This window comes from Sinohyriopsis cumingii, chromosome 17 (genome assembly GCF_028554795.1).
Source record: "Sinohyriopsis cumingii isolate HCF-2022 chromosome 17, ASM2855479v2, whole genome shotgun sequence".
In the NCBI taxonomy this organism is placed as follows: domain Eukaryota; kingdom Metazoa; phylum Mollusca; class Bivalvia; order Unionida; family Unionidae; genus Sinohyriopsis; species Sinohyriopsis cumingii.
The window spans coordinates 97,863,107-97,878,875 of NC_142977.1; the positions used below are offsets into that span (position 1 = coordinate 97,863,107).

The following is a 15,769-nucleotide window of genomic DNA, read 5'->3' on the forward strand; positions in this document are numbered from 1 at the left end:
GTTTGCAATTAATTCAGTTTGTCAGGATCTTTTGCATTTTTACAGTTTTAGTACTAATTAAGACAGACAACAATTGGTCATAGTGACCTACATTTCATTCTATAAGGATTGTTACATTTTTTCATTAAGTTCAGTTTCTGTGATACTCTTGTCTTTATAGTCATGATATCTTGGTGGGTGTAGTCATCTTGAAGGGTACTGCTCATCATGGTCTAAAGTAAGATGGTCACATTGACCTACTTTCTGGCTTTTAGAAACTTTGTGAAATATTTGGTTTATGCTAAGGCTTCACAGGTGTTGTGTATTGTTATATATATTTAATTTACATTGTTGGCTTTTTCCCCATGATTATATATGTATAATTGTATTTTGTAACTGACCTTAGTCCAAAATCAAGTTCATGGTATGCTTGACTAGGGACATTGATCTTGTAAACAACTATATGTAGCTGAGTTGATATTTATCTTCAAGTATAGAATAAATATTAGGATCATTGTCAATGGAAGTAAACATGTTTATCTTAATCTGAGTCTAGAACATAGGTATTCCCCACCCCCCCATGGAACAACCTGGTGCACCTGATGTTTGCCATGTTGTTTATTATAATTTTACAAATAGATCTTATCTTGTTGACAACTTAGAATGTTCTAGAAATGAACTTTTGACCATCATCCTGATTCTGTTATCCTGTCTTTGTTTTTTATATAATGTTGGTTACTTGAAAAATTACTCATTCTTGCCCTGACATCTTGAAGCAGAATTGGTCTTATTGTTATGTTCAGATTTTCACTTGGGTGGAATTATTTATTCAAATTATTATTCACTGGAAATACAAATTGCTCATCAATATTCTTGGACTGGAATGTTAATTGGGAATTATAGTGAATTCAGACAAGAACATTTTTGGATTATATTTTTGTGATACATCAACATATTATTAGCACATCATCACAATCCAGGCTACTGGCACATTATATTCAGGACACAACACATCCAATATTGGAACTTTTTTTGGAATACCACTGGAATTCAATTGGAACTTCATACATTTGGACTTGTGATAGAACTTTTTTAAGACTTTGGGTTTTTTCTTCACAATAATATAAGTTGTTTATAAATTTTTACTTTATATTCTTGAGTAATAAATTATTTGTTAAATTTTACAAAACTTGTCAGTTCTTACTCTTTTCTGTTACTTAGTTTAAGAGCAGGCAAGATATAGCAATTTTGCAAGGTATTTGGATCATACAAAGGCTTCATAGGCAAAATATAGCATTTTAGGAATTCTTGTGATGAGTTTAGTGGCAGATTATCAGTTGGGTATTTTGCAATGAGATTTATGTTATTATATTGAAATCATTTTTCTTTGTCGTCATAGTAATTGCCTTTGTCGTTATATATCATCATCATTATTAACACTACCATTACCACCTCAACGATCAACATCAGCTGATTACTATCATTATCATTATCATCAACATCAGCTGATTATTATCATTATCTTTATCATCATCTTCATCATCATCATCAACAACACTACCATTACCATCTCAACCATTGACATCAGCTGATTATTATCATTATCTTTTGCCTTTTCATTCAGCTTGTCCCATCTTCCCTTTTGAATAATAATAATAATGACAATAATGATAATAATAATAATAATTATTATTATTATTATTATTATTATTATTATTATTAATTCAGGTATTGCCAGAGCTACCTAGAGAGACATACTACCTGGCCACCAAGGTGGGACGCTACCTGCCTCAGGCAGAGCAGATGTTTGACTTCCGGGCAGAGAGAGTCATCAGCAGTGTGGATGAGAGTCTGCAAAGGATGGGTCAGGAATATGTAGATGTAATACAGGTGTGAATTTTGTAACAAAATATTCATTAATTAATTGATTAGTTAATTTTTTCTCATTGGCATCAGCTTGATGAGACATAGGTACTACTTTTCTTGCATCATTGTTGTCTTTATGATTCTGTTGCAAGATTTTTGGAAGTCAGATGCAGGGAAGTATTATTGTGTAGAACATAGTTTATATATTACATTCAGTGGATCACAGGTGATGTGTTACATTCTGTGGATCACAAGTGATGTATTACATTTTGGGGATCACAGGTGAGACATTACATTATGTGGATCACAGGTGATATATTACATTCTGGGGATCAACATTTGATATATTGCATTATGTGGCTCACAGGCAATATATTACAGTTCTTTGGATCACTGGTGAGACATTACATTCTGTGGATATCAGGTGAAAAATTACATTCAGTGGGTCACAAGTGAGATATTACATTCCATGGATCACAAGTGGGATATTACATTCAGTGAATCAAAGTGAGATATTACTTTCTATGGATCACAGGTTAGATATTACATTCTGTGGATATCAGATGAGATGTTACATTTGATGGGTCACATGTGGGATATTACATTCCATGGATCACAAGAGAGATATTACATTCCATGGATCACAAGTGAGATATTACATTTCATGGATCACAAGAGAGATATGGCATCTCATGAATCACATGAGAGATATTAAATTCATTAAATAAGAAGTGAGACATCACATTCCAAATATCATAGGTGAAATATATTCTTTGGGACTCTTGTTTACTAATTCAGTTGCTCCCTTCATTCAGTTGTCAGAACTAGTTTTTCTGTCTCCTTTTAGAAGGACAATCACCATACATTATGGCAAGAAGGTCATACCACTTGCCTTAAGTTAGGTACCCATTAACTTATTGCAAGACATTTATTCTATCAACCTTGAAGCTACAATAATACTGAAGTCATGGACTGTGTTCAAGATTTTAAAAAAGATTTATTGTATTTTAGTGAAGTGTTATTGTAGCATTTCCTGATTCCATATTATATTTTTAGTATTACATATATTTTGATACAAATTCATAACAAGGCATATCATATATACTTTCTTATAAGTCAAGTCCAAATGCACCCACCTTGCCAAAAGAAACCCACATAGTTCCCCTGATTTACCAATGCATAATGTGCAGCAGATCAGGGTCTATGTTGTTTGTTTAACTGATTCTTCTAACAAGCTTCGTAGTCCCAGATCTACCAGTGCTTTAGGCAGTGTCAGATCTGTGTCTGTACAGTTGGATTTATAAGTGAGCATACGCAGTAGGAGTAATGTATCCAATACTTTTTGAACCAAATACAATTGATAATACTCACTAAACGAGGAGTTTACACAAAATATTATATGAAATTATCATAGGTGTAAGACTTTGTGATATCATCACTATATTATTATTCTGGATTCTTGTAAACATTATCATAAAAGTGTTCAGATTTTATCATTTAAAATTATATGGCAAGAAGAAATCAAAATTATAACAATTCTAGGCATAGTGGTTGTTCTAAAAGTGAAATGTTCATCACAGGTTCATGATATGGAGTTTGCTCCCTCCCTGGATGTCATCATTAATGAGACACTACCAGCCCTGCAGAAAGTCAAGGACAGTGGAAAGGCCAGGTTTATTGGCATCACAGGGTACCCTCTGGAAAATTTCAGGTTACATTTTCTACTATTTTTTAAAAACTTATATTGTTAGATTTAGGACGAGCGAGTTATAACTGAAAACAAAATTTGAAGTTACCATAATATGCATTTGAAGTCTGCATTTTTAAATCCAGTCATGAATCTAGGGCCTGTCAGTCTATATCTCTTTCTGTCTGTCTGTCAGTCAGTCTATCTGTCTGTCTGTCTGCATATCTATCTATCTATCTACCTACCTACCTACCTACCTATCAATCTATCTCAACCAACAGATCGCAACCAACAGTGGTTTCCCATTGATGTGAGTCTGTTGTAATCTGCCTCATGCCATTATAGGTTTGGGTTGTTCTTTTGTTGCAAAAAAGATGGTATGACAAGAGAGGGACCACTCTAATTTGGTATTTTAGACTTAATATCTAAATAATTGCAGTTGCATCAGTTGATAGATATAGGGAAGATTTCCATTGGTCAGGACATAACCATGTGATCAGACCCAGTTGTGTTTATTTCTGTATAAACTGTATGGAGAACTATACTTTACACTTCTATAAATAGTGTCATGTGCAAAGTAGCTAATGTAAACACTGAATTGGAAGGCATACACACTGCATGCCTTTGAAAAGAACTACAAAGGGTGGGTTTATTTTTTATTTAGAAAATTAAATAAATTTATTTGACAGAAATAATAAATCTTTATAACCTTTCTGAAGATAAATAATTCTTTTTTTGATTAGGTCTGAAAAAAGGCAGGAAAACTCAAAATCTGCTAAGAAGAACATAGGGGCTGTGTTGTACAACACTTTCACAGCGGCTAGTTTTAAATGAATTTAAAACTTTAGGTAAATGGATATTAGGATTGGGAGGAGGAGTGTTCAAAGACTAACATTATAACAATTGGATTCATAGTCCTACAATGTAAGACGCCGACCCTAAAAGTTACGATGGGGGGGGGGGTTAAAGATCCAGCTGCTTCCCCATCGTATCTGTCATGGTTGATGTCTTGCACTGTTTGACTATTGGACCATCATCGCAATAAACATTTATCGATAGTCTTAACTTTATTTGTAAGGAGCCCCTGTAGGTAGCCTAAACATTTAATGAAGAAGAAAATAGATTTAAAGAAACGAAAATTGGTTACTAATGTTTCTGGACAATAACAATTCGGCCAAGTCACAGTGAACTCATGAGAGCATCAAATCCAAGAGATATTTGCATGTCAAAGAAAACACCACATCCTTTGCTTCGAATATTGAACTTATACTCAGAAAACGTATGCCAATTTAGATGAAAGATTAAGACTATGCTGCAGAATGTTCAAAGCCTAATATTGCCTACCATTGGAATAATTATTTTTTTAATGTAGCTACTGCATTGCAGATGGAGAATCCTGTTCTATAAATAGCTACACAGCGGATGCCCTCAGCAAGAATTAAATAAAGCTTTACAACTTTTAGGAGATATCATAAAAAAAAAAAATAACACTCTGATAATAAATAAAATTATAAAGAATTGCAGTTTAATTTTGTTTTTTCTGAGTTTATCATGGTATAAACTAACATTTGCCGACTCACACAGCTTACATAATGTCCTTCGGCATTATTTGCTGTGTGATTTGACATCTCACAGTTTATACCACAATAATCAACATTTAACTATTAATTATGTTATCACTTGAAAATATTTTCATGAATTCGATTTATTTATTCAAAGCATTCAAAATTGGACATATTGGTTTTATAATTAGTTTTATTAGATGTTTCTAATGAGTTTGTATCAAAAATTTAAAAGAGAGCATGCTTTGCAAATCCTCTCATGGAGCATAATTGCATAAATGTTGTAAAGACTGCAGTTTGTGGTCCAGAAAATATTGCAAATGTTGAACATCTATTCAATCTATTTACTCTAGAACTGTTATTGATCGGAGTCAAGTCCAAATAGATGTAGTGCTGACTTACTGCAGAGGAGCTCTCAATGATAGTTCTTTGCTTGACTACATTCCGTACTTCCAGGCAAGTATCTTTACAAAAATATGAACAAAATTTTCTGTCAGCATTTTATTGATCAAGGTTATGGAATAAATTGATTGTTGTTTATATTTTCATTTTGAGCAATAACCAAGATTTTTATGTCTCAACAACTGACAAGGAAGATTTGTATCTTCTTTGTGATTATTAGCAAACAGTTGTATATAATTATAATTATAATTAATTAATAATTATTTGCTCAGGATAGCAAAAAGGTTTGGGGCCCCGAGTGGCCGAGTGGTCTAAAGCACTCTCCGTTACGAATCACTGCCATCTCACCTCTGTCTGTGCCGGTTCGAGTCTCAGATTCAGTCAATGTGGGTATGTGAGAAAGCTTGCCAGTAGCTTTTCGTGGGTCGGTGGTTCTTTCCAAGGGATTTCCCCTGGTTCTTCCTCTACCATTAATACTGGCCGCCATGTATAGCCTATCGTGTGCTGAAAAATGGCATTAAACCCCACAACAACAACATCAAAAAGGTTTATAAAATGACAAACCCATCAGTAGCAATCGCCCGTGGAAAAAGGAAAAACTGGACTTTATACACAGTTGGCCTTTGTGCGCTGGTTTGCCTTTCAAAATGAGTTTTTCTAACAAATACCATGCATCCAGTATTGTTACATTATCAAGATGGCTTTATGTACAGTATTCAACAAAATCATAAAATATGCATATATGTTGTTCTCTTCCAAATTTATGTTCCACACAAGATTAAAGTATCCTGTTCACTTTAATCCATCATTTAAATTAAATCACTATGACATAAAATATTCACTGATCTTATTTTTTTTCGTGCCATGACAATACACTGACTTCACTATTGATTGGCAGCTTACTTATGGTTTAAAAAATAGAGGACTGACTTTTTTGGTGGGCCAACTTGGTTAAATCAGATTTGGAAAGAGTTGTTCACACTTCAAATTGATAACTGGATTATCTGGATGATCAGCTTGCTAAGATAAAACAGCAGTTGGCTTATGTGAGAGCTGTATAAAGAGTAGAGAATGAACTTTATCTGTGTAATGTGACAATATTCTGTAAATTGGTGATAAGGTTTATGATGCCAATCTTGTATGTTGTTGTTGTAATAGGGTTTAACACCATTTTTCAACACAAGATAGGCTATACATGGCGACCAGCATAAATGGTGAAGGAATAACCCGGAAAAATCCCAGAAAGAACCACTGACCCATGAGAAGCTACTGGCAAGCTTTCTCACATACCCACATTAGCCGAACCCAAGACTCAAACCCAGTCTTGGTTGTAATAACATTTTCAGTATATGTAATCGAAGTGAAATGGATTTAAATATTGAGTGTTCATGCTGACAAATTGCCATGAAAATATATATATTTTTTTAGCAGAAAAGCCTAATCTATAACAGTACAGACCTCCAAGAATTAATAGGAATCACTACTACTTATTCAAAGATATAATATTCAAATCACAGAAACAATTTTATTTCATAAATATTCTGATATCTTTTCTTTCACAATTTCTATGTCAAAGGTACTGACATTGTTGTGAAAATGAATTTAAAAATTCCAAATGACTCTGTATAATGACTCTGTATAAAATTTATATTAATAGACAATTTCTGATCATGAATTTTTCACTTTCTGTACTTTTTTTATAATGCCAGGAGAAAGGAGTGGGAATTATCAATGCATCACCTCATGGAATGGGACTTTTATCACCCCGTGGTTCAGCAGCCTGGCACCCTGCTCATTCCGATATCAAACAGGCCTGTAGAGAGGCAGCACAATACTGTGAGGTAGAAAAGCAGTCATCCTACTTGATTTGCCATAGATTTTTGGACTCCGTCCATTTTTAATCATTTCATAAATCTAAAGCGTCTGCTCAAAAGCAAAACTCTAAACAAACAAATAAATAAATAATACTAATAATTAGGTGAAAAGAATATTGATTATTTTTTATATTGCATTTGTAATGGACAAATAATGTCACATATACAACTTAATCAAACTTGTCTGTTAAACATGTTAGACAGATGATAGAGACAAATGGTTCAGTCATTATAAATTAAGCTGAATAAGACAAATTTGGTAGGAAAATGGCACATATGACGGTTACACTATGCATTAGGTCTTTAGAGTCCTCTATTGTAGAGAGCATCAGATTCATCCAAAATATAAGTAGCTATGAATAGAAAAAAATATATCTACCATAACCAGCATGGTGCATTTGATTACAGAAGAAAACTTCAAGCTTTCTATATGATTTATGGAAGAAAGAAAATTTCTATCTCTTTTTGTGCAGGAGAAAGGTGTAGATATTTCCCGTATTTCCATGGACTTTGCCCTGAACCTACCAGGGGTTCATACAACACTATTCAGTACTGCCAGGTAGGTCCTCACTGTGTTTTTCTCGTTATCTGTCATTGTTTATTTATAGAACTGACATCATTGTTTCTCTAGCATTAGCAGCCAGAAAGACAGAACAGACAGTTATACATGTTTCTGGTGGCAATGTCAACTTGTCATCAATTTGACAAGAATATTTATGCCAAAGATTTGGAAATCATATGCAGGAAATATAATACAGTTCACTATGAAGATGTTGTGACCCACATAATCCAAGTGGTTTCATGGAATGCAGCGATAATAATAAATCTTAGTAATAATCAACATTAAATAATTTTTTTCATGGGTTTAATATGCCTACAAATGGAGAATAAATTATGTTAAGATTGCCATCTGTGTGTCTGTAAGTAAATTGGTTACAACACAACATCAGTTGACTGCCATCCACTGTTACCGAACATTGCAGATGGATGGCACAAGGAGTGAGTAAGAACCATACTGAGTTTTTAATCTGAGTTCAGATATCAATTTCACTTTTGACAATAAAGGAAAAATGGTTTCTACACAATATTAACCACATCTGCTATCACCATAGCATAGCTAACACTTGGAGTAAAGAAGAACTCTATCAAGTTTTGGATCAAAAGGTCAAAGATCAAGGTCAACAGCTGGAGAGAGATAGATGGCTTCTGCACAACAACTCAAATTCTCCACCATCTTCAGTTATCAAACTTGGTGTATAGCTTTTGCACATGGGGTAATGAAGAACCCTATTAATTTTGGGGTCAGTGATCAGTGGTCTAGATCACAATGACTAATTAAGAAATGTTTTCACAGTGTCCATTATCTTTGCTTCCCAGACTTTGTGGATGACTTGCATGTGTGGAAGGGAAAATGCCTGTTGATTTTGGAGTCAAAAGATTAAAGGTCAAAGTCAGTTCCTGAAATAAAAAATAAGTTTCTGCATCACATTCCTGAACCAAACCTTGTGGACTGCTTGCTTTTTGAGTTAAGAAGCCTTTTAATTTGGCTTCAAAACTTCAAAGGTCAAGGCTACTGTGACTCAGTTATCAGTAACATTAGTTCCATGTGACCTGGATGAAACTCATTGGATGGCTTGCACGTAAGGTAATGAAGAACCTTATCAGTTTTAGGATCAAAACATCAGACATCACTGTAACTAAAAGAAGAAAAGTAGTTACCTTTATTGAGGTCTGTTAAAGTTGACAGATATATAATGTACTTACTGCACATGGTACTCATTTTCTTATTGTTGTACAGTTTTTAATTTAGGAAATAATTATGTAATAATGTTTTAATCATACAGGACGATACTTGTATCAGTGTTTCCCTTTACGCACCTTTGTTCATCAGGGATGCATGCTGGATAAAATTGATGCATGTTTTGTTACCGTGCATTTTTCTGATGCATAGGGTTTGCATAAATTGATTAGGGTTTATTTAATATCCAGTGGTTTGGATGAGGGATGGCAATGTGTATACTTTGAGCATAACCATTGTCTGGTTCCCTGCTTCGTGTGCTCCCTGCGTTGCACTCTGCTATTCGTATAGCAGAGTGCAATGCAGGGAGCATTCAAAACAGGGAACCAGACTATCATAGGAAATGTTATGACGGAATAGCTTCCCCTAATCTCACAAGCTCTCACGTGATTTCCATTGAGCTCAGCAAGATGTCGTCCAGGTTTTTAACGTCAATGCTTGTTGCACTAGAAAGTGATCTCCAGATTAAAACAGCTTGGACTAAGAATCATTAGTGAAGAAAGTGAAAGAAGCAGAACACAAAAGAGTAACTGTGGATCTAACTTTCATGAAAAATGGAGAATATGATTCCCTTGACTGGAATACAGCACATCCATTAGGATTACCGATGTTACTTCTGATCGCATGATTACGAATACTACAAAAGTGAACAATCCTTTCATGACAGTGTTTAAGAATTTCAAAAAATCTGCCCTTGTTAGCCACAAGATATCTGGAGAACACATTATCACCCAAGACATTCTTTCACAACAAACAATTCAGTAAACTTTATGAGACAGATGCATTATTTGGATTACAAAGGGGGGGGGTCATTTGCAGATTTTGTTTTGTTTTTTAACTTGATGCAATAAAAGAAAGATCTTAAAGTTCAAGTGCAACTTATTAGAAAGAAGAATAATCATTAGCCTTTTTGAGTTTTGGATAAATGTGTTCTAGGATGAAGTACATTGAAACTGATGATAGTACACATATTATGATAGGCATTAAATTGACTGCCATTTGGTTAAAAAGATTTAATTGGCTTATATGTCATGTGTTGGTCTGTAATATTGCTACCAAAAGATTATAAGGAGACTGTTAAAAGTATGACTTTAAACTAAAAGAAAAATGAACTAACAAAATTATTGTTTGAATGAACAATGCATTTGTTTGTTAATTGTGCACGTTGGTTTATTTGTATTTTTAGAGAGAGAGAGAGAGAGAGAGTATGTTGTGCGAGTTGCAATATCCTATTTCAGGCTGAAAAAGTATGGGTCAGATGGAAATTTGTCAGTACATTTTTGACCACCACATTTTTTATTTGACCCCCAGTTCTGACACCAAGGTTTTTTTTAACCCTCAGTTTTACACCCCTGGGGAATACACTATTGTATGTTATATTGTAGTGTTTTAATCATACAGGAAGATACATGGATGTTATATTGTAGTGTTTTAATCTTACAGGAAGATACATGGATGTTATATTGTAATGTTTCGATGATACAGGATGATACATGGATGTTATATTGTAGTGTTTTAATCATACAGGAAGATACATGGATGTTATATTGTAATGTTTCAATGATACAGGATGATACACGGATGTTATATTGTAGTGTTTTAATCATACAGGAAGATACATGGATGTTATATTGTAATGTTTCAGTGATACAGGATGATACACGGATGTTATATTGTAGTGTTTTAATCATACCGGATGATCTATCAATATTATTTCATAGCCTGGAGAATCAGTTGATATTTTATCCTGATATTTGCATCCTATATTTCATAGCCTGGAGAATTTGAAGAAGAATCTGAGTTTACTTTCCAATCCATTGTCAGAAGTGGAGAGGACAACATTACAGGAAGTCATAGAAAAGTGAGTTGACATTTAACATGCAAGAATGTGTAGTAAGTGGTACTTGACTATACTGACCACCAATCATAATTCTGTACAGTTAAATGGCCATATTGGTGTTGACTATAGAAGGAAAGTAAAATTGTTGTAATATTATGATGTGTCTCACTTATTATTCATATGAATATTCTTGTATTCGGTGTAGAAATGCAGTTGATTGAAGACATTTACATAGGTTATAAATGGGTATATCCATACGTTGTTAAATTTTTGCTTCTTATGATTTTTGAAAATACACCACTCAGTATTTTGCCCCAGGATAACTTGAAAACCCATATATAAAGTGGGGTCAGAAGTGGATTCCCCTATTTTTTGTACTTGAAAACACTTAAAAATTGGTACCTGTTTGTTGAACATCATGAAAATTGTGATCAAAGTTGGTAAATGAAATTTTGATATGTCACTTTTTTTATTGTCAAAAATAGGGATTAGTACCTGGAAATTTGAATCAACATCATGAAATTCTCAACTTTTAATAATAAATATATTTTTGCTAAATTTTCTTTCCGAACAACATTCTCAGTACACACTATGTAACAATATTTGATGACATTTTGATATATGAAAATGTCATTAATGTTTACTGATGGTATTACACTGATAAATAAATACTAACTAAATAAGTTTTATAAAGTGAAATTTGTGTGATCAGCATAAATGCAATGTGCCCTCTTGTATTCAAATGTGAAAAATTTCAGTCAACTAACACAGCCATCTTCTGTGAGAACCTAATTAGTGCTGTCTGTTTTTCTCTCCAGCTTGCAGAAGTATTTGTTGCATTATTGCAATTAATTAAAAGTAGACCTGTTTTGTATTATCACATTCATTACATCTTTTGTATCAAAACAATAAAGAGGGTGGAATAAAAGAAAAGTTAAAGGTCATACAAATGCTACCAGCATATGAGCTAGCAGTCATGGTCATGTGTCAAGTCTCATGGTCATGTGTCAAGGTTATGTGTCATGGTCATGTGTCAAGTCTCATGGTCATGTGTCATGTCAATTTTTTTAATTGATCATTTAAATATTGTTATAAATATTATGATGTAAGCTCGCTAAGAATGGCTTTGTATTTGACAGATTGACATGGATTCATATTGCTACAATTTCATCTGATTCTAGATCATTTCTCCTTTCACCTGATAAACCATCTCATATATCAACAACACCTCTGCCTCCAAGACCTCTGTCTTGTCTAATCGGTGTGCCATGGCCATTTGAAGACAATATGATTTCCATGAGTGTCATTTAACTTTGTTATACCAAGAAATGTACATGATTAACCTTCAGGGATAACATTGAAATCAGTTGGCCTAACTTATGAATATCCCACAGCATATACTTTTTCCTTTAATTCATTGATCTTTGTGTATGTGTGTGATTTAGATTTTAACATAGCTTTAATGATTTTCCAGTCATATCGCTATGACTTCTGCATTGTGGCAGTTTAAAGTGATGTCTAGCACTGGGGCATCGTGCCGCAGGCATGCAGCATCATGTCCCACCCAGTCACATTGCCATTCATAATACTGACCTCTTAATGCTGAGCATCAAGCGAGGCAGCTGCTAGTAACATTTTTATAAGTCATTGGTATGATTCGGCAGGGGTTAAAACCTGCGACCTCCTGCATCTGAGGCAGATGCTCTAACCACTTAGGCCACCGCAGTGGTCAATCCATAGATCTAATATGTCATTTAAGTAAACATTATTAAGGTCAGTTACTTTTATACATATTAACAATTTCTTGAAGCATGTATGAATGGAGTCACTGTTAAACCATACACAACACTTAATAAACTTCCACATTATAAACATCAATCATAGATGTGAGTTTGTTTCATATTACGTTTAACTGAGATCACAAAGAAAACAACATGGGCATCATCATATAGTAGAAAATTCCCAAGGATTTTCTTGAAATATCAGAGAAATTATATCACATAAACATAGCCATTGACCTTGCACCTGTCTTCAAGGTGAAACATTTCACAGTGATTTGCCCTTTGTCCCAATTTCATATAGTCATGGCATTTGTATTTCTGGATGAGTATAGGCTATGCCCAAGTTCACTTGTAATTATAACACCTCACTTGCTCGTCAAATTTGTTGATTATGACACATTGGTCCGTGTTCAAGGGTAACCATTTTGTGGTCCCATTCCTTGCCTACTGGCTCTATTAGAGCATTCTGGTAAACTGCAAATGTACAACTTACAAGCAGGATTGTCCATGTAAATGTTGTTCAGAATTTGGCAAAGATTGTCTTTAATTTGTTTAATATCAACGTTGTAAAAAGTTTTCCCTCTAATACTGACGATGATGAGAAAGGCCAGTTTCTCTAACTGTATCTTGCATATGGCCATTTCCCACACCAGATGATCCCTTGACTTTGACCCATGGTTTAAGACCTCTTTCACTGACGTGTATAAAGATAGAATCACCAATTAGCATTGTTTGTTTTGTGGAAATTTCTAGAATTATTTTTGGGTGACTCAGTTGTCTTTTTTGAGAAGAATCTCAGGAATTGGGATAGCCTAGAGTTTTATTGCTAATATTGAAATAATGATGGTCCGTATTTACAGCTTGTTTTGTGATTGAATCACATTCTCTAATAGACTTGATTATCATTTGATACAAATCGTGAACAGGTTGGATAAATTTAGTTAGGAGTGAGTTTTATGAATATTAATGATGTCATTATTTTATCTGACTATAGTGAAATTTACATGTTAACAATTTTGGGGAATATTTTACGTAGACTTGTAACTCTCGTTAGTAAAAAGTAAACATTTAAGTTATATAAGTCATGTGGGTGATGTCAGGACTACCAGCACTTGGGACTCTTGTTATGTTGACTATTAGATTAATGGAAATAAAAATAGTCCAGTATATAGTATTGAACTAAGTTTCATTGAATTCTTTCCTTTTTTCAATCCACAGGTTTATGAAGCCATTGAATAACAAGCACTGGGAGGGTGTGGAGGTGTCTCGGTACTGGGATAAGATCAAAGGCAAGACTGGAGAAGTAGTCCTGGGGTGAAAATATCTGTGAAGTATATTGCTCATTGTGGAGTTACCCAAAAGTAACCGTCAAAAGTCAGACTCAGTCATTGTCCCATTAGTCATTTCTAAAGCCTCAATGTTTGCCAAGGAGACTTTGCAGGGATATAAGTTTTTAAGTGAGATTAAAAAAACCTCACTTTTTAATGTTTAAAAGCTGTGTTTTCACAATAAGTTTATATCTTTTATCTTGGCCTGAACATTGATAAAATTTTAAAAGTTTGAAATTAATTTTTGTTGATTTGTATAGTATTTTCTTGCAAACAATAATTTATGGGGTTTACACATGTGAATCGTTATTGAGAAAATAGGAATGTATGAAAATTCTGAAATAAGGCCTGAAGAGAGAGAGATTTCAAACTTTGCTGTTATATTACATGATTTTTTATGCAGCATGGAAAACCAGTCATTTGGTCTTCAAGAAAACAAAACTGAAAAACAGATATATGGTGTGTGGTACTTCCCATAAAGTTCACATGTCCATTGCTTAATGTGTTTTTATATTTTGTTGTAAAATCTTTTTTAGAGTGAGAAAAATCAACACAGAGTAGCCCATATTGTAGGATGCAGAAGAAAATGCTCCCTCCCTGCATTTTTACCTCTTATGCCATTTCATTCCCAACCCAATGAAGTTGTAAGACTGACCCTGATGGACTGGCTTTCAAATCTTGATTTTCCGAACTGACGCTGATGGACTGGCTTTCAAATCTTGATTTTCCAAATGACACTGATGGATTGGCTTTCAAAGCTTGATTTTCCAAACTGACACTGAGCATTAATAGCATCCTTTGCTTTAATACCTTTTAGTTCTTCAAAGGAATATGTAATTAAGTTAATATTTCAGTTAACATTTGTGAGCACTCAGATTGTTACATTAAAATTTCTGAAAACAATGTTTTTTATTTTGCATATCTGATTGTCTTGATTATACCTATTATTGGTAAACGTTATGATTACAGTGGTACTCTCTTTTATGCCAATACACAAAACGTTTTTTCTTTGGATTTTTAAATCTGTCAATTCCAGTCAAATAATTGATTAGTTTGAGGTTTCACAATTAATAAATGATTGTACATTTCAAAATATTGCAGCTCAATCAAATGAATATGTTGAAATACAATTTCATTGTGTGGTACAAAATTATATGAACTGTATTTATAATGATAAATTTATTATATGGTAATTTATTATTTAATTGTGATTCATAATCAAGGATAATGTTTTTGTGCAATGTCCAAGTATAATATATATATAAATGACACTAGCTTTTTGTGTGTCTTTACGAAACTGAAGAAAAATGGAATACATTTCACATAATACATAGGCACTATGCATAAGCTTAATGATTTCTCTTCTTTCCCTGTCACAAATGATATAAAAACTAATACACCTTGAATGTGCAGAGATGGTCAAAATTTTTGTGACATGTATGTTCCTTTTTTTAATCAGTTAATCACGCCTTCCTAAATGTGATTATATATCAGGTAATCATATATCCATCTGTTTGTTTATCTGTCTCGTTAATGTTTGTGGTTTATGTTTTATTTACCTGCAAATATGACTGTGCAATAAATTCAATAAACCATTCTAAAGATAAGATGACATTGTTATAGTTAAGTACACATTATCATGCATGTACACA

At 33.5% G+C, this 15,769-nt stretch overlaps 1 protein-coding gene across 7 annotated transcripts in view; it reads left to right on the forward strand.

Moving 5' to 3' along the window:
* The window catches only part of LOC149779509 (uncharacterized), a 44,876-nt gene extending 29,152 nt beyond the window's left edge, over nt 1-15,724 (forward strand). For 6 of the 7 annotated variants that reach the window (XM_089940210.1, XM_089940213.1, XM_089940212.1 and 3 more), the window contains 7 exons: nt 1,708-1,869; nt 3,426-3,556; nt 5,448-5,550; nt 7,206-7,337; nt 7,844-7,929; nt 10,943-11,029; nt 14,008-15,724. In XM_089940210.1, the coding sequence (XP_089796336.1) occupies nt 1,708-1,869; nt 3,426-3,556; nt 5,448-5,550; nt 7,206-7,337; nt 7,844-7,929; nt 10,943-11,029; nt 14,008-14,107 (801 nt within the window). In that variant the 3' untranslated portion in view covers nt 14,108-15,724. The remainder of the gene's footprint in view (nt 1-1,707; nt 1,870-3,425; nt 3,557-5,447; nt 5,551-7,205; nt 7,338-7,843; nt 7,930-10,942; nt 11,030-14,007) is intronic. The other variant, XM_089940215.1, reaches the window with a different exon arrangement.
* Nucleotides 15,725-15,769: the final 45 nt, after the last annotated feature.